Here is a 23,920-nt window from a genome sequence, read left to right on the forward strand (position 1 = left end):
GAAGCTTCAGAAGAGAACTGTGTAAAAAATTAGGCGTTGAAATAGAAAGTCCTATGTTTGGGTCTCTGCTCACAACTTACTCTCATGTTCCTCATCTAGAAAGTGAAGTTAGTAACTGTACCTATCAGGATTGCACAGTTGTGTTGAGGACAGTCTTAGGCACCTGGTGAGTATCTGATAAAGGCGACACAGAATTGCTCTGTGAATGTGAGAAATTGACAAAGTATTGGCTTAAAGATGGCTAATTCCATGCTACGAAAATGCAGAGTCAACAAAAAAATTGGCAGTTCATTACTTCATCATTTCAGAGTATTTACTGGTGAGTATTCTCCAAAATTAAATGCATTAAAAATAATTAGAATATCTGTTTATTTAGGAGATGGCTAAGATGAGACAGATGACCAGAAATATTTAAAAAATGTGCTTTCCCCTATTTCTCTACCCTTCAAAAATAAAAAGCTCAAACTACCCCTCCCCAATATCAAATTGCTCTGTTTCTCAGGAAGAAAAACAGAGTATTTCCGAGTCTTTAAGCTCATCTCCAGAGTGCAAAAAAACTAACTGATTATACTGGGCATGGCTGACAGACAGTCTCTGATGCCAGCAATGGAAGGGACACAAAGTATCACCAGTAAACAAAGTAGGTACACTTCTGTTACTTTAAATTGGTAGTTTTATTACAATAACCAGGGACACATAAGTCAAGGAATGTCCTGACATTCTCTGAGCAGTTCACGGAAAGCAGATGCACCTCTCCAGGCAGCAGAGTCATCTACACCTTTTCCTAACTAAAAACAAAAGCTTTTACATGTGATAATGAAGAAAGCAAAGTTTTCTTATTCTTGTCTAAACAACTTCGGCCTCAGAAAATAGCTATTGTGGAGTGAGCTGAAAAGAGAAAAATGTTTTCTTCATGATGTCACAAGTCCTGCCTCTGCATTGCTCCCCCCGCCCGGTCATGTGACTTATGACAGCATGGCAGAGGGCAGTGCGTTCAGGGCTAGTGGGATCTACTTAGAAGGCCAATTGACTATAAGCCACTATAATCGAAAGGAAAGGATAAACTAAGAAAATTAAAACCAGCTAAAATGCATAGTGACAGGGAGAAAATATCTGGGTGTATTAAAAATGAGATGCTCTTTTCACATAACACATTTAAAAGGTTACAATTACCATAAACACTTTAACACCATTAAAAATCACTGGTGACGTTTGTTTTTCTATCTGCAAAAGGCTCTGCTGTTACCCAGGCTGGCAGAAAGTGACGTGCCAAGCTAAGGCACTCGTCCTGGGCAGGCAGGCTCAGACTATCTGGAGTTGCATAGGCGCCTTTTTTTTTTTTTTTAAGATCTATTTTGTTTCCAGAGGTCTCTGTGGAACCTTGAGCATGTCTCCTCTTTCAATAGTCATTGCGGCAGTTGGGTGTTTTAATCCCTTTAAAACACATAAGTACTCAAACACACTCAAATCCCCCAAACACACATAAGTACCCAAGGAAAAAACATTAAAATAGCATTTTGAATTAAGTTATTATACATTACATAGCTTGGGAACAACAAAGGGAAAAGCCAGGCACAACTACTGTTTTATATAGAAAAGCACTGCAGGAGAAGACTTTGTCTAAAAACATTACAACTCAAGTGAAGATAAATACACTTTTGGTTAATCTGTGCTATGTCATATAGAAATCCTGTCAGATACTGTCTACCAGGTAACTCTTTCGGATTTTAAGTCTGCCTGTGTCAGTAGAGGAACATACACTTTTGCATACACTTACATATATATGCATATACCTCTATAAAATTTAGATCAGGAAAATTTGTTTTAAATACATATGCTTAAAACCTGTACCTCTAAATACATTAGCCTCTCATCAGTTGATAATTCTCAGAGCTTCTTCACAAACCAATCATAGTTTCTAGCTGCCCTTCAAACCCATTATCTGTCAATGAACATTTTAAAATTCAAATGTGCAACAGAAACAATTTCTCCAGAATAGAACAGAGATAGAATTCTGGCTTTGAAAATAAATGTCTTAGTTTTCTTGATATTCACTTCCTTCAAGTGTCCACGCCCTGCTTTGGCACATGGTCAGCAGCAGGATGACTATCTCCTGACTATGCCTGACTCCGCTGACATCATCTGCTATTCAAAGGAGTCAGCGGGCTTTTCTTTTGCTGTTTTGTCCCAGGGAACTAACACAACATCATTTGTATTCGCTACCACTCCCATGGATCACAGTGAGTTGTGTGTTTTAATGTAATTTACAATGTGCTGGTACCACTGAGGTAAAGCAGAAGTGGCTCTGGCATTTAAAATAAAGAAAAGTCTCCCAGGAAAACAACACACCAAAGACCTGGTGGTGTATATTCAAGTTCCATGAAATAACTCAAAACCACTGCCAGAATGGGCACACTGAATATCTGATATCAAGGTTAAACAACAGAGACAGATGAAAATACTCAAAATACATCCTTTAGAAACAATGCAATTTACAAAAATTTAGCTTTACTTTTTTACTTTAACATTCACTTCAAAAAAAAACTCCTTAAAATGATATAAACCTGACCAAGTAGTTTAATGTAGTACAATCATTAACAAATTTGTCATTTATTTTAAATATGGGAATCTCAGAAATGTATGGAATCCATGATAAACGATAGCAAGAATGTTTAATGCCATGGACTAACTTTTTAAAAGAAAAATTTGCCATAGTTGAAACAACTTCTAAAAAATACAGTGTTTTAAGTGCTCACAGTTCCAGATCGCTAACTTTGTAAATGTGAAAGTTATCCATATATGAACAAGGCCTCTTTTTCATTGATTTTGTTCTTGTTTAAACCTTTGGATATTTCAGTCTTCAGATCCCCAAGGTAAGGCTGAATTTATCAGATACAAATAAAACGTTTAAGTCCACAATGTGCTGCAGCCTGGAGGAGACCAATGCATCAGTATTTACAGGCTGGCTACACTACCTTTCTCTTTTTAAAAAAATTCAAATGTGTATCAATATCAAGCCACACTCACTTTGGAATTTTCTCTGGCTACAAAAATTGGGAACAGCACTTTCCCTCCTTGGTCTCTCTGTGAGGGGCAGGTCTCAGGATGAGGGGCGCGGTCTCTTGGGAGGCGGTGGCGGCATCAGTTCCGCGTCAGGGTCCAGATGATGCTTTCGCTTCTGGCCTTGCAAAGCCGCGGCACATCTGTCGATGAACTCGAACAGCATCTCCTTGGTGACAGGGTTCGAGATGCTATTGCACACAGCTGTGGACAGAGCGGGACATCGGTCTCAGGTGAGGGCAGCTGATGCACCACAGGCTTACGGGCAGGTTTTCATCCCAACATGCTAAACACGTCCACTTTACCAATGTGAGTGAGTGACAAGCTTCCATCATCCTAATCTCCTCCCTCCTTCACACCCAAAGGAAGTGCTTTCCCAGTAGCTACCCTTTATTGTGGTAATTTTAAACCAAAACTTTATGTAGAAAAGCACTGCAGGAGAAGACTTCATCTAAAAACATTACAACTCAAGTGAAGATAAATACACTTTTGGTTAATCTGTGCTATGTCGTATAGAAATCCTGTCAGATACTCAGTCTACCGGGTAACTCAGATTTCCAAGTCCGGCTGCGTTAGCAGAAGAACATGCACACACTTAGGTCTATGTGCACATACCCATATAAAATGCAGATCAGGAAAGTCTGCTTTATAAAGGACCTGCACTTCTACAAATAAATCCATTAGCCTAAGTATTTGGGGTTATAAGCATGTCTTCACTTTGGTTTCCTATCCTTCCAAAACGGTCCTTCTGGGATTTTAATCTAGCATAGTCCTGGCACCACAGTCCATGTTCCACTGAAACTTCTACAGAAGCTGTGCGCTGTGCTTCCTCCGTCTCCCTCAGGCAGATGTCCACTCTGACACTGGCTTAGTCATTCCTACTTTTGAAATTAATTCAGCCTGTCTGAACACTAATAGTTCCAACAAAAGTCCTAATGGACAAGAGTAACTTTTAAACTACTTATTTTCTTGTAAACTTACAGTACAGTCATCATCATCACTGAATGAGTACTTTAAAAAGTACACAGTTCTATTAACTTTTATCTTAGTTTTTATCTTTTTTCAACTCTACTGAACATGTGGTCCAGGGCAGCAGCTGCGACCATCAGCACACACCTGACAGACTTCCCTTGCTGTGTGTTGTTCCTCATCAAAGAAACTCACTCTTCTGAATTCCCAAGGCACTCGCATTGTACACAAAGCATACCGTGAAGTATAGCGCAGCAGAGTTTGTTTCTTTTAAATGCTTTTCATTTACTTTGTTCTCCATTGTTTGAAAAGCTATTTTAGGAGAGGAAAATTACATTTCCCCCTGCTAATTTTGTCTTTTACCATCTGTCAAACAATGGTTTTTATGGTTTTAAACAGATGTGAAATTATCATGTCTTTTGTTGTTGTTCAATAAATCCAACTTGTACAACCCAGTGTCCTGTCCGCTGTGCTTCTCCCGGCCAGACGGGACGAGAAGGCTCTTTAGAAGAGGAGAGCCCACAAGCTGACGGGAGCCCCGACACATCTTCCCATCAAAAAAGGATGAGGTTCCGATGACTCTATGACCCATCAAGCAAAACAGCAAAACACAGTTTGGTTCTAACACCTTAACTTCTTTTTTCTTTTTTTAACATAGAAGCACTGGTAGGTTGTCACACTCACCCATGGCAGTGTTGTAGGCATTAGGGAAACTTTTGTCTGTTCTCTGTCTCATGAAGACCCAGCTATTGTTCTCAAATTTGCACTCTATAATTTTGTTGTCATACTGTTTTAGTTCTTTTGTCACCTGTTTCAAAAAGAATTGAAGAAAATATTCAAATCATTTGAAAAAGCTTTCTGCTTTTTTGCTTCTTCAATGTGACAGACACATTAGGAAATGCCAAAAATACCTCCGTAACCCTCTGTGCAGAGATCTCTGTCCCCATCGGAAGTATCTGCTCAAGCCTAAAGATAGGCTGGGCCCTCCCTTGTATACATGCTCATTTACCTGAAATTTTATAAATAGTTGTGAAAACCACTGTCAATATACAGGAATTAAAAGAAACTAAGCAGAAAACAGCCACTACTGGGCCAAATGGAAATATGTTACCATGGGGACCAGGGCCTTCAATAGTGTCTGTCCATGGCTTTCAAACACTGAACATATTGCCCAGCTCTTATCGATGTTCAGAAATGTCTCTCCATCTAAATTCCTATGTCAAACCTAAGAAACTACATTTACTAGTTAAAGAAAAGTTACACACAAAAAGTAAACACTAGGATCAAATTCTGGTGATGTGCGTCCTAAACATTTTGCTTTTCAAGCAGTGATAGTTCACCAAAATCTAATCTTCAGGCTATTCACCCTTTCATCTCCAAGCTAGTGCCAACTTAGAGATGAAGCCACTTTTGACTTTAGTTGGTGGGTTTTTGGCTTCTTCACCTCAGATGATTGAATATGGATAGTCCGTCAGAGCTAACAAGTACCCATGGTAACTATGGAACCTGTGCTGTGAGAATGGCTTTCATAAATAGGACCCAAGCTTATCTTTGCAGTTTTCAAATAAAATGCCAGTCATGATAATATTTTAATTCTGCCCTCAATTTTCAAAGCCAACAACTTTTTCTCACAAGATGGTAGATTGCAATCATTTAACTTCATTAGCATTATTTGAAATGCTCTCATTTTTCTACCTACATATTCACCGCCACTTAGGAATATGAAGAAAATTTTTAAAAGATGCTTTCAATTCACAGATTAGGCAGCAAATGTCTTCATAAAAACTTTCAAATTGTATTTTTTTCCCCCAGAATGAGTATAACATTTGACTGGACTATCTGCCTTTTAAACAAATCTGGCAGGTCTAATTCATTCAGTGGTTCTGAAACTACACATGGCCAAAGCGGTGATACTCCACTTAACAAACTTGTTGAATTTATTCTCAAATATTCATTATTCTAGTCACAACTCCCCTGCCTTGCTTCCTAGGGACATGACTCCTTTTACTTTTTTTTTTTTTTTTTTATGGAGACGAGAGTCTTACTCTGTCACCCAGGCTGGAGTACAGTAGCACCCATCCTCTTACTTTTGATACATTATCTCCACCCAAGTATTGGATAACTCATTCAGTTAAGTAACCGTGTTTGTGTTACACCATATGTAAGGTCTAACAGAAATAAGTTTCTTAACTGTAGTCTCCATTTTCTAATTTCTAAAATGGGGAAAGAAGTTACTATTTTATTGGGTCACTGGAAGAACAATAAATAAAAGTGACTGACACATGGCAATCAGTAAAATTTTTAACTGAATATAAAATGAGGCAATAGGGCGGTGCCTGTGGCTCAGTGAGTAGGGCGCCGGCCCCATATGCCGAGGGTGTGGGTTCAAACCCAGCCCCTGCCAAACTGCAACAACAACAAAAAAAAAATAGCTAGGCGTTGTGACGGGCGCCTGTAGTCCCAGCTGCTCGGGAGGCTGAGGCAAGAGAATCGTGTAAGCCCAAGAGTTAGAGGTTGCTGTGAGCCGTGTGACGCCATGGCACTCTACCCAAGGGCGGTACAGTGAAACTCTGTCTCTACAAAAAAAAAAAAAAATGAGGCAATAATATATTACTTTATAAAAACTGCGGTAAAAAGCAACACTAAATTTACCATCTTAACCATTTTAAGTGTGCTGTTCACTTTAAGTAGATTCACATTGTTGTGCAACAGGCCCTGGAACTTTCTCTTCTTGCAACACTGAAATTCTCTGCCCACTAACCCTGTAGTCTCCTCTCTTCCCAAACCTTGGTACCTTATTACCTTGCTTGTATGATTTTCACCACTTTAGATACTTCATATGAGTAGAATCATATCTGTCCTTTTGTGTCTGCATTATTTCACTAGCAATATGTCCTTCATTCACTGTAGCGTGTGATGGGAATTCCTTCTTTTTTAGGCTGAATAATGTTCCTATGCATGTATATATATACACCACATTTTCTTTTTTGTTTTCTTTTTTTTTTTGTTTTTGGCCAGGGCTAGGTTTGAACCCCCCACCTCCGGCATATGGGACTGGCGCCCTACTCTTTGAGCCACAGGCGCCACCCACACCACATTTTCTTTAGTCATTCATCTTTTGATGGACATTTGGGTTGCTTCCATCCTTTGGATAATGTTGCAATGAACATGGGCATGCAAATATCTCTAAGATCCTATAAATTCTTCTGGGTACATACCCAGAAGTGATATCACTAGATGATATTTTTAATTTTTTGAGGAATCCCTAATTTTCCACAATGGCCACACCATTGTACATTCTTATCACTAATGCAAAAGATTCCCAACTTATCCCCTTCCTCACCAACACTTGTTATTTTCTGTTTTTTTTTTTTTTTTTTTTTTAAACAGTGGCCATCCTGGTAGGTGTCAGGTTATCTCAGGATGGATAGCATTTGATTTGCATTTCCCTGATGATTAGTAGGGCTGAGTGTGTTTTCATGCACTTATTGGCTGTGTGCCTGCTTCAGAGAAATATCTGGTGAAGCCTTCTGCTCATTTTTAAACTGGGTTATCTGGTTTGGTTCTGTTTTGAAGTAGAAGCTCCTCAGTATTCTAGCTATGAAGCCCTTCTCAGGTTGCCTCTTCACTGTTGCTCAGTTGCTTTGGTATGAAGAAGTTTTTAAGTTTGATGCAATCTATTTTTTATTCTGTTGCCTGTGATTCTGGTATCCCATCCGGGAAATGATAGCAAAATCCAATGTCCTAAGATTTCCCTGATATTTTCTTCCAGGTGTTTCACAGTTAGTTTAGGACTTGCATACAGGTCTTTAATCTATTTTTGAGTTAGTCTGATGGTGTAAGGTAAAGACCCAGCTTCATTTCTTTTGCATGTGGACCGTGTTTTTCCCACACTGTTTATTGAAGAGACTGCCCTTCCCACTGCCTGGTCTGGGCACCTTGTGGAACATCATTTGGCCAGATATGCAAGGATTTGTTTCTGAGCTCTCTATTCTATGCCATTGGTCTATGTAGCTATCATTATGCCAGGAATTAAGTACACTTTCTTAATTATTATTGATTTGAAGTATGTTTTGAAAACAGGTACTGTAAGGTCTCTACTTTTATTCTTTCTCAAGATTGTTTTGGCTATTTGAGGTCACTTGAAACTTCGTATTAAGTTTTAGGATAATTTTTCTATTCTGATAAAAAAAAATGTAGTATGGTGTTTTTGACAGGGATTGCATGAATCTATAAAAAGATTCTGGTAGTACAGCTATTTTAACAATACTAAGTCTTCCAATCCACCAGCATGGAATGTCTTTCCATTTACTTCTATCTTTTTTGATTTCCTTTAGCAAAAAACATTGCTTTTTTTTTTTAAATTCTTATGTGTGAATTTACTAAAGATCCCATGTTGATGTAGAAAGGTGCATTCTGAGAACAGCTGTTCAGGAAAGCACATCACGTGCATTTCACAGGGACGGCTTGCCAGGCAGTGTGCAGGCTGCTTTGGTCAGACAGTTTATCATTCTTGCATCTCAGTTTCAGAACTGCTATAAATTATGTTTTGCTCAATTTGACGACAGCAATTAAGTAGTATTATTGATGATCTGTATGTCTGGTTGGCCATGCATTAAAAATCCGGGAAACACAGCTTTCTACAAAATCCATGCATCTGCCACTACCAACTTTAATATAGTGCCATGGTAAAGAACATTGATCTTCATTGATCATACCAGTTATGTTCCCAAGAAAGACACACTGGAGGTACCCATTTGGTTAGACGGTAAAATATATTAAGTTAATAAAAATAGTAACTTCCACATGTGCACAAACCAATGGCAATTTATACCAATAGCTGTATCAAAAGAATGACTAGCATATGGGAGAGAAATTTAACACTGATATCCAAATTCTAATTGGTTATTAACACAATAATCGTTGTCAGTCAATTACATATTATTATTTGCTAAAAAGGACCCCAATGGACATTCTATAATCAACACTATCTTAGTCTGAGCTAATGAGAGCTTGAAATAAAAAAGAATAAAATTTTGAGGAAGAGAGCAGAGATCCATACCAGAAGGATGTGCTGCTGTATTGAAATGGGTCATTTTTGGGAGAGCAAGATGGCGGCTGAGTAACAGCTTCCTTGCATCTGGGCACCGTGAGCCTGGAGAGATAAGACTCCGGGCATCTCTGGTTGGTGAGATCTGCCTATAATCATCCCTTTGGGGATATAGGGAGTCAGCGAGAGACTTCTGGACCCCAAGAGGAGGACAAAAACAGTGCAAAACTGGCACGGGAACTTAAAGAGCAAGAGGAAGTGAAAGGAAAATTAGGGCAAGTAAACAGATAAAAGAAATCACTCATGAGAAAGAATCAGCAGAAAACTCCTGGCAACATGAAGAACCAGCCTAGAGCAACTCCTCTAAGGGACCATGAGGTAGCTACTGCAGAGGATTCCACCAATAAAGAAATGTTAGGAATGACAGAAAGGGAATTTAGAATACACATGATGAAAACAATGAAGGAAATGATGGAAACAATGAAGGAAACTGCTAATAAAGTGGAAAATAAACAAAAGGAAATCCAAAAACAGAATCAAATAAGAGATGAATGATATGAAGAATATAAAAAGGATATAGCAGAGCTGAAGGAACTGAAACAGTCAATTAGGGAACTTAAAGATGCAATGGAAAGTATCCGCAATAGGTTAGACCATGCAGAAGAAAGAAATTCAGAGGTAGAAGACAAAGTTCTTGAGATAACTCAGATAGTAAAAGAGGCAGAAAAGAAGAGAGAGAAAGCAGAACGTTCACTGTCAGAATTATGGGACCTTATAAAGCATTCCAACATACGAGTTATAGGAATCCCAGAAGTGGAAGAAGAATGCCCCAGAGGAATGGAAGCCATACTAGAGAATATTATAAAAGAAAATTTCCCAAAGATCACAAAAGATTCTGACACACTGCTTTCAGAGGGATATCGGACCCCAGGTCGCCTCAACTCTAACCGAGCATCTCCAAGACACATTGTGATGAACCTGTCCAAAGTCAAGACAAAAGAAAAGATTCTGCAAGCGGCCAGAAGTAAGGGCCAGTTGACCTACAGGGGCAAATCCATCAGAGTGACTGCAGACTTCTCTAATGAAACTTTCCAAGCAAGAAGACAATGGTCATCTACCTTTAATCTACTTAAACACAACAATTTCCAGCCCAGAATTTTGTACCCTGCTAAGCAAAGCTTTAAAATTGATGGAGAAATCAAATCATTTATGGATATACAAACATTGAGGAAATTCGGCACAACAAGACCAGCTCTACAGGAAATACTTCAACCTGTTCTAGACACTGACCATCACAATGGATTAGCAGCAAAGTAAAATCTCAGAAATTAAAGGACAGAACCTAACCTCCACACTGATGCAAAAGATAAAACAAAGCAATAGCAGGGCGTTGTGGCTGGCGCCTGTAGTCCCAGCTGCTCGGGAGGCTAAGGCAGGAGAATCGCTTAAGCCCAGGACTTGGAGGTTGCTGTGAGCTGTGTGAGGCCACAGCACTCTACCGAAAGCCATAAAGTGAGACTCTGTCTCTAGAAAAAAAAAAAAAAAAAGACAAAACAAAGCAATGGACTCTTCACAAAATAAGATGAATAGAACACTACCACACTTACCAATTATCTCAATAAATGATAATGGCTTGAATGCCCCACTGAAGAGGCACAGAATGGCTGACTGGATTAAACAAACACAAGCCATCCACTTGCTGTCTGTGGAAACATACCTAGCTTCAGAAGACAAATTAAAACTCTGAGTTAATTGTTGGAAGACAATTTTTCAGGTAAACAGAATTCAGAAAAGAGGGACTGCAACGTTATTTTCAGATACATCTGGATTTAAAGCAACTAAAGTCAAAAAAGACAAAGATGGTCACTTTATATTGGTCAAGGGAAAAATACAAGAAGACCTTTCAATTCTAAATATTTATGCACCCAATTTAAATGCTCCCAAATTCTTGAAACAGACCTTACTCAGTCTGAGCAATATGATATCCGATAATACCGTAATAACAGGGGATTTTAACAGTCCTCTTACAGAGCTGGACAGATCCTCTAAACACAAATTAAACAAAGATATAAGAGATTTAAATGAGACCCTAGAACAACTGTGCTTGATAGATGCATATAGAACACTCCATCCCAAAGATAAAGAATATACATTCTTCTCATCACCCCATGGAACATTCTCTAAAATTGATCATATCCTGGGACACAAAACAATTATCAACAGAATAAAAAGAATTGAAATTTTACGTTGTACCTTCTCAGACCATAAGGCAGTAAAGGTGGAACTCAACTCTAACAAAAATGCTCAACCCACACAAAGGCATGGAAATTAAACAATCCTCTGTTGAATAACAGATGGGTGCAGGAAGAAATAAAACAGGAAATCATTAACTTCCTTGAGCATAACAACAATGAAGACACAAGCTACCAAAACCTGTGGGATACTGCAAAAGCAGTTTTGAGAGGAAAATCCACTGCTCTAGATGCTTACATTCGAAAAACAGAAAGAGAGCACATCAACAAACTCACAAGCCATCTTATGGCCTTGGAAAAAGAAGAACAATCTAAGCCTAAACTCAGTAGAAGAAAAGAAATATCCAAAATCAAATCAGAGATCAATGACATTGAAAACAAAAGAATCATTCAGAAAATTAATGAAACAAGGAGTTGGTTTTTTTGAAAAAATTAATAAAATAGATAAACCATTAGCCAGACTATCTAGAAATAGAAAAGTAAAATCTCTAGTAACCTCAATCAGAAATGATAAAGGGGAAACAACAACTGACCCCACAGAGATACAAGAGATCATCTCTGAATACTACCAGAAACTCTATGCCCAGATATTTGACAATGTGAAGGAAATGGATCAATATTTGGAATCACACTCTCTCCCTAGACTTAGCCAGGAAGACATAAAGCTTCTGAACAGACCAATTTCAAGCACTGAGATTAAAGAAACAATAAAAAATCTTCCAACCAAAAAATGCCCTGGTCCAGATGGCTTCACATCAGAATTCTATCAAACCTTCAAGGAAGAGCTCATTCCTGTACTGCAGAAATAATTCCAAAAAATTGAGGAAGAAGGAATCTTCCCCAACACATTCTATGAAGCAAACATCACCCTGATACCAAAATCAGGAAAAGACCAAAATTCTCCAACCAAAAAGGAGAATTTCAGGAAAATCTCACTCATGAATATAGATGCAAAAATTCTCAACAAAATCCTAGCCAATAGATTACAACTTATCATCAAAAAAGTCATTCATCATGATCAAGTAGGTTTCATCCCAGGGATGCAAGGCTGGTTTAACATATGCAAGTCCATAAATGTTACCAACCATATTAACAGAGGCAAAAATAAAGATCATATGATCCTCTCAATAGATGCAGAAAAAGCATTTGATAAAATCCAGCATCCTTTTCTAATTAGAACACTGAAGAGTATAGGCATAGGTGGCACATTTCTTAAACTGATTGAAGCTATCTATGACAAACCCACAGCTAATATTTTACTGAATAGAGTAAAACTGAAAGCTTTTTCTCTTAAAACTGGAAGCAGACAAGGTTGTCCTCTGTCACCTTTACTATTCAACATTGTGCTGGAAGTTCTAGCCAATACAATTAGGCAAGACAAGGAAATAAAGGGAATCCAAACGGGAGCAGAGGAGGTCAAAATTCCCTCTTTGCTGATGACATGATCTTATAATTAGAGAATCCCAAAGACTCTACCCCAAGACTCCTAGAAGTCATCAAAATATACAGTAATGTTTCAGGATATAAAATCAATGTCCACATGTCAGTAGCCTTTGTATACGCCAATAACAGTCAAGATGAGAAGCTAATTAAGGACACCACTCCCTTTACCATAGTTGCAAAGAAAATGAAATGCCTAAGAATATACCTAACGAAGGAGGTGAAGGACCTGTATAAAGAAAATTATGAAATCCTCAGAAAGGAAATAGCAAAGGACATTAACAAATGGAAGAACATACCATGCTCATGGATGGGAAGAATCAATATTGTTAAAATGTCTATACTTCCCAAAGCAATCTACCTATTCAATGCCATTCGTATCAAAATACCAACATCGTACTTTCAACATTTGGAAAAAATGATTCTGCACTTTGTATGGAACCTGAAAAAACCCTGTATAGCTAAGGCAGTTCTTAGTAGTAAAAATAAAGCTGGGGGCATCAGCATACCAGATTTTAGTCTGTACTACAAAGCCATAGTGGTCAAGACAGCATGGTACTGGCACAAAAATAGAGACATAGACACTTGGAATCGAATAGAAAACCAAGAAATTAAACTAACATCTTACAACCACCTAATCTTCGATAAACCAAACAAGAACATACCTTGGGGGAAAGACTCCCTATTCAATAAATGGTGTTGGGAGAACTGGATATCCCCATGTAAAAGACTGAATCTGGACCCACACCTTTCCCCACTCACAAAAATTGATTCAAGATGGATAAAGGACTTAAATTTAAGGCACGAAACAATAAAAATCCTCAAAGAAAGCATAGGAAAAACACTGGAAGATACTGGTCAGGGAAAGAGTTCATGAAGACGACTGCCATGGCAATTGCAACAACAACAAAAATAAACAAATGGCAATTCATTAAACTGAAAAGCTTCTGTACAGCCAAGGAGACAACAATCAAAGCAAAGAGACAACCTACACAATGGGAAAGGATATTTGCATATTTTGAATCAGACAAAAGCTTGATAACTAGGATCTATAGAGAACTCAAATTAATCCACATGAAAAAAGCCAACAATCCCATATATCAATGGGCGAGAGACATGAATAGAACTTTCTCTAAAGAAGACAGATGAATGGCTAACAAACATATGAAAAAATGTTCATCATCCCTATCTATTAGAGAAATGCAAATCAAAACCACCATGAGATATCATCTAACCCCAGTGAGAATGGCCCACATCACAAAATCTCAAAACTGCAGATGCTGGTGTGGATGTGGAGAGAAGGGAACACTTTTACACTGCTGGTGGGACTGCAAACTAGTACAACCTTTCTGGAAGGAAGTATGGAGAAACCTCAAAGCACTCAAGCTAGACCTCCCATTTGATCCTGCCCATTACTGGGCATCTACCCAGAAGGAAAAAATTCCTTTTATCATAAGGACACTTGTACTAGACTGTTTATTGCAGTTCAATTTACAATCACCAAAATGTCGAAACAGCCTAAATGCCCACCACCCAGGAATGGATTAACAAGCTGTGGTATATGTACACGATGGAATACTATTCAGCTATTAAAAAAAAAATGGAGGTTAATACGAAGGATGTAAAGAAAATTATGAAATCCTCAGAAAGGAAATAGCAGAGGACATTATTTTCTTTACATCCTTTACATCCATAATTTTCTTTACATCCTTCCTATTAACCTGGATGGAAGTGGAAGACATTATTCTTAGTAAAGCATCACAAGAATGGAGAAGCATGAATCCTATGTACTCAATTTTGATATGAGGACAATTAATGACAATTAAGGTTGGGGTGGGGGGGAGGAAAAGCAGAGAGAGTTAAGAAGGGAGGGGGTTGGGGCCTTGGTGCGTGCCACACCTTCTGGGGGCAAGACATGATTGCAAGAGGGACTTTACCTAACAAATGCAATCAGTGTAACCTGGCTTATTGTACCCTGAATGAATCCCCAACAATAAAAAAAAAAAAAAAGAAATGTTCCTTCTATACCTATTTTCCTAAGTGTTCTGACCATAAAAGGATGCTGGATATTATCAAAAGCTTTTTCTGCATTAATTGAGAGGATCATGTGGTCTTTGTTTTATAATTTGTTTATGTGACAAAATCCCTAAACTATAGATGTTGGCATGGATGTGGAGAAAAGTGAACACTTCTGCACTGCTGGTGGGAATGCAAGCTAATACGTTCCTTTTGGGAAGAAGTTTGGAGAACACTCAGGGATCTAAAAATTGACCTGCTGTTAGATCCTGAAATTCCTCTACTAGGAGTATATCCAAAAGACCAAAAATCACTTTGCAAAAAAGATGTTTGCACCAAAATATTCACTGCAGCTCAATTCGTAATAGCCAAGTCATGGAAAAAGTCCAAGTGCCCATCAACCCATGAATGGATTAATAAATTGTGGTATATGTATACCATGGAATACTATGCAGCCTTAAAAACAGATGAAGCCTTTACCTCCTTTCAGTTTACATGGAGGGATCTGGAACATATTCTCCTGAGTAAAATGTCTCAAGAATGAAGGAAAAAGTATCCAATGTACTTCTATGAAAAAAAAAGTATCAGTACTTCTATGAAACCTCCTTATATTTACTCACACTTTCTTATGAAAGATAGAACACAACTATAGCCCAGGATGAAGGAGAAAAATGGAGTGGGAAGGGAGTGGAGGGGGGAGGTTTGACAGAGGGAGGGTAAAAGGCGGGACCACACCTATGGAGCATATGACAAGGGTACAAGTCAAATCTGTCAAGTGTAGAACATAGATGTTTTGGCACAATAATCAAGTAAATGAGGTGAAAGCTATGCTGATTTGTTTGATCTAAGCATGTCAGATTGTATAAGAAAAAAAATGACATTGTATACCACATATGCATTAATGTATTCATGATCTGTGTGCATTTGACATAATAAAAAATTTTTTTTAAAAATTAAAAAAAAGAAAGCTCCAAAGGCAGTGGAGACTCCAACGTATTAAGCTGTTGAACACAATTTTTATCTATTTTTTTATTATTAAGTCTTTTGTACATAGATCATAAATACATTTATGCCAATTTCAGTGTGTTGATTGTTTGTACAAATTGGAGTGCTTACATCATACTAATCAGCATAGCTTTCACATCATTTACCCAATTATAGCATTAGGAAATTTGTGTTCTAAACATGATAGAATCAACTTGTACTTGCAATGTGCTCCATAGTTGTGGTCCCCCTATTATCCCCTACTATGCCTCCCACCCCTCCCCATCCCTCTCCCTCTGCTTCCCTCCTTCATCAAAGGCTAAAGTTGTGTTTCATTTTTCATATACAAGTGTGAGTTATTATAAATTGGTTTCACAGTAGTACTGAGTACATTGGATACGTTTTTTAAAATTCCTGAGATAATTTACTAAGAAGAATATTTCCAGCTCCATCCATGTAAACATAAAGGAGGTAAAGTCTCCATTTTTTTACTGCTGCATAGCATTCCATGGTATCCATATACCACAATTTATTAGTCTATTCATGGGTTGATGGGCACTTGGGCTTCTTCCATGACTTGGCAATTATGACTTGAGCTGCAATGAACAATCTGGTGCAAATATCTTTATTGCCAATTGATTTTTGGTCCTTTGGATATACACCTAGAAGAGGAATTGCAGAATCAAACGGCAGGTCTACATTTAGATCCCTGAGTGTTCTCCAAACTTCCTTCCAAAAGGAACGTACTAGCTTGAATTCCCACCAGCAGTGCAGAAGTGTTCCCTTTTCTCCACATCCATGCAAACATCTGTTGTTTTGGGATTTTGTGATGTGGGCTATTCTTCCTGGAGTTAGATGGTATTTCAGAGTAGTTTTGGTTTGCATTTCTCTGATGACTAAAGATGATGAGCATTTTTTCATATGTCTGTAGGCCATGCGCCTGTCTTCTTCAGAGAAGCTTCTGTTCATGTCTCTTGCCCACAAGGAAATGGGATCACTTGTTTTTTGCTTAGTAATAAGTTTGAGTTCACTGTGGATTCTGGTTATTAGACCTTTGTCGGTAGTATAACTTGCAAAAATACTATACCATTCTGAGGGCTATTTGCTTTACTTAGTGTGTTCTTGGCAGTGCAGAACCTTTTTAATTTGATCAGATTTCAGTAATGTATTTTTGATGTTGCTTCAATTGCCCAGGGTGTCTTCCTCATGAAGTATTCTCCCAGGTCAATTTTCTCAAGCGTTTTCCCAGCACTCTCTCTAAGAATATTTATAGTTTCATGTCTTAAGTTTAAGTCCTTTAACCAGTGACAGTCAATTTTTGTTAGAGGTGAAAGGTGTGGGTCCAGTTTCAGTCTTCTACAAGTTGCCAGCCAATTTATCCAGCACCATTTATTGAATGGGGAATCTTTCCCCCAATTTATATTTTTAATAGGCTTATAGAAAATAAAATCATGATAAGTGTCTGGGTTCACCTCTTGGTCTTCAATTTTGTTCCATACATCTACCTCTCTATTTTTGTGCCAGTACCATGCTGTTTTGATCAATATCAATTTATTATATAGTCTGAAGTCTGGAAGTGTGATTCCTCCAGATTTGTTTTTATTTCTGAATAATGTCTTGGCTATTCGAGGTTTTTTCTGTTTCCATATAAAACCAAGTACTAATTTTTCCAGGTCTTTAAAATATGAGAGAGGTGCTTTAATAGGGATCATGTTAAATCTGTAAATTGCTCTAGGTAGTATAGACATTTTAACAATGTTGATTCTTCCCAGCTATGAGCATGGTATATTTTTCCATTTGTTAACATCTTCAGCTATTTCTTTTCTCAGAGTTTCATAGTTCTCTTTATAGAGATTTTTCACGTCGTTAGATACACTCCCAGATACTTCATCTTCATGGCACTATTGCAAAAAGAACAGAATCTTTGATTGTTTTTTCCCCTTGACTATTGTTGGTGTATATAAAGGCTACAGATTTATGAGTGTTAATTTTGTATCCTGAGATGTTACTATATTCCTTGATCACTTCTAGGAGTTTTGTAGTTGATTCCCTGAGGTTTTCCAGATATATAATCATATCATCTGCGAAGTGTGACAGTTTGATCTCCTCTGGTCCTGTTTGGATCCCCTTGATTGCCTTCTCTTGCCTGATTGTGGTGGCTAAGACTTCCATTACAATGTTAAAAGCAGTGGAGACAGTGGGCATCCTTGCCTGATTCCTGATCTGAGTGGAAATGTTTTCAATTTTACTCCATTCAATATGATATTGGCTGTGGGTTTGCTGTATATGGCCTCTAGCAGTTTCTTCTATACCTGTTTTCTTAAGCATTCTGAACAAGAAACGATGCTGGATATTGTCAAAAGCTTTTTCTGCATCAATTGAGAGAATCATATGGTCTTTGTTTTTTAATTTGTTTATGTGATGCATTGTATTTATGGATTTACATATATTAAACCATCCTTGGGACCCTGGGATGAAATCCACCTGGTCGTTGTGAATAATTTGTTTGATGTGTTGTTGGGTTCTGTTTTCTAGGATCTTATTGAATATTTTTGCATCAATATTCATTAAGAGATATTGGTCTACAATTTTATTTTCTTGTTGGGTCTTTTCCTGGTTTGGGTATCAGGGTGATATTTGCTTCATAGAATAAGTTGGGAAGTATTCCTTCTTTTTCTGTGTTTTGGAAGAGATTAAGTAATATAGGTACTAGTTCCTCTTTAAAGGTTAGGTAGAATTCTGATGTGAAGCCATATGGTCCCAGGCTTTTCTTTTTGGGGAAATTTCTTATAGTTGATGCTATTTCAGAACTTGTTCTAGGCCTGTTCAACATTTCCACTTCTTTCTGGCTAAGTCTAGGAGGGTGGCCTGTTTCCAAGTATTCATCTATTTCCTTCAGATTTTCATACTTCTGACAGCAGAGTTTTATGTAGTATTCATTAAGGTTTGTTGAATTTCTGAGGAGTCTGTTGTTATCTGCCCTTTATGATTTCTGATTGATGAAATTAGGGATTTTATTCTTCTACTTCTGGTTAGGTTAGCCAACAGTTTATCTATTTTATTGTCCTTTTCAAAAAACCAACTCTTTGGTTGATCTGTTGTATGATTCTTTTTTATTTCATTTAGTTCTGCTCTAATTTTAGTTATTTCATTTCTTCTGCTGAGTTTAGGGTTGGAAAGTTCTTCCTCTTCCAGTTGCTTGAGATGTCCCATTAAGTTATTCACTTCCTCTCTTTCCGTTCTCTTGAGGAAGGCTTGCAACGCTATAAATTTTCCTCTTAGGACTGTCTTTGCTGTATCCCAGAGGTTCTGATAGTTCGTTTCTTCATTATTGTTTTGTTCCAGAAATTTGGTAATTTCCTTCTTAATCTCGTCTATGACCCAGCTATCATTCAGCATGACGTTATTTAGTTTCCATGTTTTTGTATGCGTGTGGAGATTCCTGTTGTTACTGAGTTCAACTTTTATTCCGTGATGGTCTGAGAAAACACAAGGAATGATTGCTATTCTTTTAAATTTGCTATCAATTTTGGAGGATGATCCATGGGCTGGTGAGAAGAATGTGTATTCGTTTTTGTTAGGATGAAATGTTCTATAGATGTCTGTTAAATCCAAATGTTGAATAGTTAAATTTCATTCTAAAATTTCTTTGCTTAGCTTCTCTTTTGAGGATCTATCCAATGCCAGGGAAGTGTTAAAACTCTCCAACAATTATGGTGCTGGGGGAAATCAAGCTGCTCATGTCAGTTAGAGTTTCTCTTATAAATTGAGGAACATTCTGGTTGGGTGCATAAATGTTGATAATTGGAATCCCATCATGTTGAGTGTTGCCCTTAACAAATAAGAAGTGACCATCATTGTCTTTTCTTACTTTGATTGGTTTAAAGCCTATTGTAACTGTGAGTAAAATTGCAACACCTGCTTTTTTCTGATTTCCATTTGCCTGAATTATAGATGACCATCCCTTCACCCTGAGTCTATGATTATCTTTTAATGTAAGGTGAGATTCTTGAATGCAGTAGATGTCTGGCCTGAGTTTTTTATCCAGTCAGCCACCCTGTGTCTCTTTAGAGGGCAATTTAAGCCATTCACATTAATTGAGAGTAATGATAAGCCAGACAGAGTTTTGGGTATCTAATTTTTCGAAAGTCCAGTGGATATTTTTAATCCTCTCGCCACTATGGAAGTTGGAATTTGATCAAAAGTTTCTGAGTGAGTTTACTTTGGTGGTGAAGGACTGAGTTGTTCATTATGGACGATAGGTCTGAGAATATCCTGGAGAGCTGGTTTAGTTATGGCAAATTTCTTCAACATGTGAATGTCATTAAAGTATTTAATTTCCCCCATCATAGATGAAACTCAGTTTAGCTGGATACAGAATTCTGGGTTGAAAGTTATTTTGTTTAAGGAGATTAAAGGTCGATGACCACCCTCTTCTAGCTTGAAAGGTTTCAGCAGAGAGATCTGCAGTCATTCTAATGTTCTTCCCCTTGTATGTTATGGTTTTCTTATGTCTTACAGCTTTTAGAATTTTCTCCTTCATATTAATTATAGCAAAGTTAATTGTAATGTGTCTATGAGAATTTTTATTTGGGTTGAGTCGTGCTGGTGTTCTAAAACTGTCTGCTATCTGAATTTCAGAATCTCTGGGCATGTCTGGAAAATTCTCTTTAATTATTTCATGAAGCAAAGCATCTGTATCCTTCGCAGCAACCCCATCACTTTCAGGTATTCCTATAAGACGAATATTAGACCGCTTCGAATTATCCCAGAGCTCTCTGAGAGAATGATCCGTTTTTGTTCTCCACTTTTTTTCCTCTTTGAGTGTTTGGGAGAATCCAAAAGCTTTGTCTTCAATATCGGAGATCCTTTCTGCTCCATTCTGTTACTGAGGGATTCTACTGTATTTTTTAGATCTTTGAGGGCTGCAAATTCTTGCTTCAATGTGTGAAAATCTTTGGTCATTTTGTCTTTAAATTCGTTGAATTCCTGAGATAGCTTTTGAATTTCTGCTTTAAATTCTAATTTCATCATTTCCTCCATTTTGTTGATCCTATTTGCTATCCAAACTCTGAACTCGATTTCTGACATCTCAGTCATTTGGGAATGGGATCTTGTGCTGTATCTGCTTTATCGTTTCTTGGGGAAGTTGATCTACTCTGATTGTTCATGTTGACAGAGGTTTTCTGCTGATTCCGCCTCATGACTGTTTTTCACTGTTGGGTAGGTGGTCTGGTAAGGTGAGATTGGATTGGGGTTTCCTGGAGTCGTGATTAACCAGCCCTTTGTTAAAGATCTGGGACTGATGACTGCAGCTTTTTCCCCTTTAGCTTTAGCAAGGACCTATACAATACTACAGTCTGAGGCTGGGGAAATCTGCTTGGTGTGGTGGGGTTAGGTGGCTCCGTCTTGTATTCAACTGGTTCTTGTCCGATCCTGGTGTATCAGTGACTCTGGTGAAGTCTTAGCTGTGAAGAAATACAAGCAATTAAGAAACCCCACATCCCCAGACAACAACTGGAATGGGAAAATCAACCCTTCCAGTTTCTACACAACCAGGGTATGACCCAAGAGGGCACTTGGGTGATTGTCCCAAGTTAAGGGTTCTGAACCAATCAACTCAGTCAATACGAACTCTCAGGTGGGAGAGTTTGAAAGGTGTCCAGCAGCTAAATAGCAAAGGTCTACTGGCTGCTCAGATTTGGCTCTCTCTAGTGCTCTATGGAGTCAGAAAGACCCACCCGGTAGCACAGTAGGACCAGGGGAACTGAGTCTCTTTCTCCACTTTGTTACTTTTTCACGCCCAATCACTGGTGACCCTGCAGGGCTGCAGTCCTGCTCCCTCCAATAATGCAAAGTGCTAGGGCTTCGCGCCTGTCAGAGTCAAAGGAAGGTCAATGCCCCCAAGGCCTGACCACTGCCCATGGCTACCAGTCAGCTGGGGGAGTTGAGGCCTGCCTATCTCAGGTGTTTAATAGCCAGTGGTGAGCGTTCCACTTGGGCTCAGTCTAATCCTGAGGTTACCAGGCTAGCAAATGCTTATCTCCCTCAGCCACCATGCCTTTGCCCCTGTCACTCTGCAGCACCAGTATCCCTATAGACAGAGTTCTGGTTTCCTCTGGCAGTGTACAGAGTTGGCGGGGGGGTGTTTCTCCAAGATTAGACCCCTGCGTGATCACTCTATTGTTCCTGGATCTTTGTGGGAAGTGCCCCTGCACAGCTCCACTGCCACCGCCACTGCCAAAGGCAGAGAATTCTGGCTGTAGGAGCAACTCCAGGAGTGTACTGCACATAGATCATGCAGCAGGGCAGGGTACACTGCACGCGATTCTGGTAGTATCCAGCACCCGGTGACTTCAGCAAAGGGAACACTACTCCACTGGTGATTCTGGTCTGCCGGGGGCCAGGCATGGAGGCAGGGCAGGCCCAGCGGGGCTTCAGTAGTCTCCAGCCAGGCAGGGCATGGTGCTCGGCCTCAGCAGTCTCTGGTCGAGCGGGCACAGCTCAGAGGCAGGGAGGTCACTGGGGGCAGGACTCGGGACCCACAGTGCTGATTGGAGACAAGGAGGGTGCGGGGAAGCGGCCGGGGACGGGGGGGGGGCACTCAGTCAGGCAGGCGGGTGGGGGCACTGCTCATGAGCCTCCTCCCTCAGTCTCTGCAGGGGTTAGGGATCTGGTTTATCTGGTGAGGGGGGAAGGATGGACTGGAAGTTCAGAATGGCAGGGAAAACATTAATTCAATTTTTCTGCCTGATAAGAAAATGTTCAGAGTTACCGCAGGGTCCCTCTGGAGGAAGTAGTCCCCACTTCCTACTGCTCTCACCCGTGGGTTGAGACAAGAGATCCTCAGTTCACTACTTGCCTGTAGAAAACCCACAGGAGCAAATGAAGAGTGAAAGGAAAAGGAAAAAAGAACCTGCAGCTTCCTTGGGGGAGGGGTCGACCACTTTTCCTTTCAGTTGAGTTTTGTACCTGCAGATTGTTGTCTTGGGATCACAGCTTGCCTCAGCAGGGGTGACCTGCAGTTATCTCGCTTCTCTCTCGGCTGGACTCCCTGTTTTCAGCTCAATTGGATACTTTCTGGATGTTATCCTTCTCTCTGGACAGGAGCTTCTGTTGGAGGCTGCTTCCAGTTGGCCATCTTGCCCCGATCTCTATCTATTCTTTTTTTTTTTTTTTTTTTGTAGAGACAGAGTCTCACTTTATGGCCCTCGGTAGAGTGCCATGGCCTCTCATAGCTCACAGCAACCTCCAACTCCTGGGCTTAAGCGATTCTCTTGCCTCAGCCTCCCGAGTAGCTGGGACTACAGGTGCCCGCCACAACACCTGGCTATTTTTTGGTTGCAGTTTGGCCAGGGCCGGGTTTGAACCCACCACCCTCAGTATATGGGGCCGGCACCCTACCGACTGAGCCACAGGCGCCACCCGATCTCTATTATTCTTATTGTAAGTTTTAAACACCCTGTCCCAGCACTATAACAGCCAAATTTCCCAAACTGGCCAATGTCAGTTGGCATGGTAATACTCCACTTTAATTGTCATATAATTAACCAACTGGTTATTTTTCTGTTCTTCTGTTTCCCTATTCCTGCTTCACAAGGGAAGGAACTGAAATGACTAACCTTTTTAAAAATCTTTATTTTTGCCTTTCCCAGCCCTTTTCTATTAAACCAGCCTTCTCTGATTAGCTTATCAGAACACTTAAACAGTATGAAGTGTTGCCCAATTCCAGCACTGCCAATTAAAGCTAATTAAGACCTTTATATTAGTTATAATTTTGTATTTTGACAAATCAAAACAGCAGTGAATGTTTCAGTTAAACAACTGGAGTTTATAAAATGTACTCAATTTATTAAACACCTATGCACACGTGTGCTATGTGATCACAGAATTATACAGGAAGATCACTTTATTGGACGGCAAGCATTTTACATTTAAGATCCATTTAGTTTGGGTTTGTTGTGATGACCATCATTCTCCAATATGCCCCAATGTGCTTTCCACTTTCCTACTCCAGCAAAACTCTGGCTGAGTTCATCAGTGCCCTCTCTGTTGGTAAATCAGATGGATTCATCTTATTTAACCCCCCAGCATTGCCTTACACAGTTAAACACAGCCTCCTTAAACATTTCTCTTTTCTAGGCTTCTA

General features: G+C 39.1%; 1 protein-coding gene across 5 annotated transcripts in view; it reads right to left on the bottom strand.

Annotated features, from left to right (window-relative positions):
• Positions 1–659: 659 nt before the first annotated feature.
• RNGTT (RNA guanylyltransferase and 5'-phosphatase) overlaps positions 660–23,920 on the bottom strand; it is a 425,603-nt gene continuing 402,342 nt past the window's right edge. For all 5 annotated transcript variants that reach the window (XM_053591687.1, XM_053591688.1, XM_053591692.1 and 2 more), the window contains 2 exons: positions 4,714–4,837; positions 660–3,264 (listed from right to left, as the gene is read on the bottom strand). In XM_053591687.1, coding sequence (XP_053447662.1) covers positions 3,101–3,264; positions 4,714–4,837 — 288 coding nt within the window. In that variant the 3' untranslated portion in view covers positions 660–3,100. The remainder of the gene's footprint in view (positions 3,265–4,713; positions 4,838–23,920) is intronic.

The sequence above is a fragment of the Nycticebus coucang genome, chromosome 5 (assembly GCF_027406575.1).
Source record: "Nycticebus coucang isolate mNycCou1 chromosome 5, mNycCou1.pri, whole genome shotgun sequence".
Lineage (NCBI taxonomy): Eukaryota > Metazoa > Chordata > Mammalia > Primates > Lorisidae > Nycticebus > Nycticebus coucang.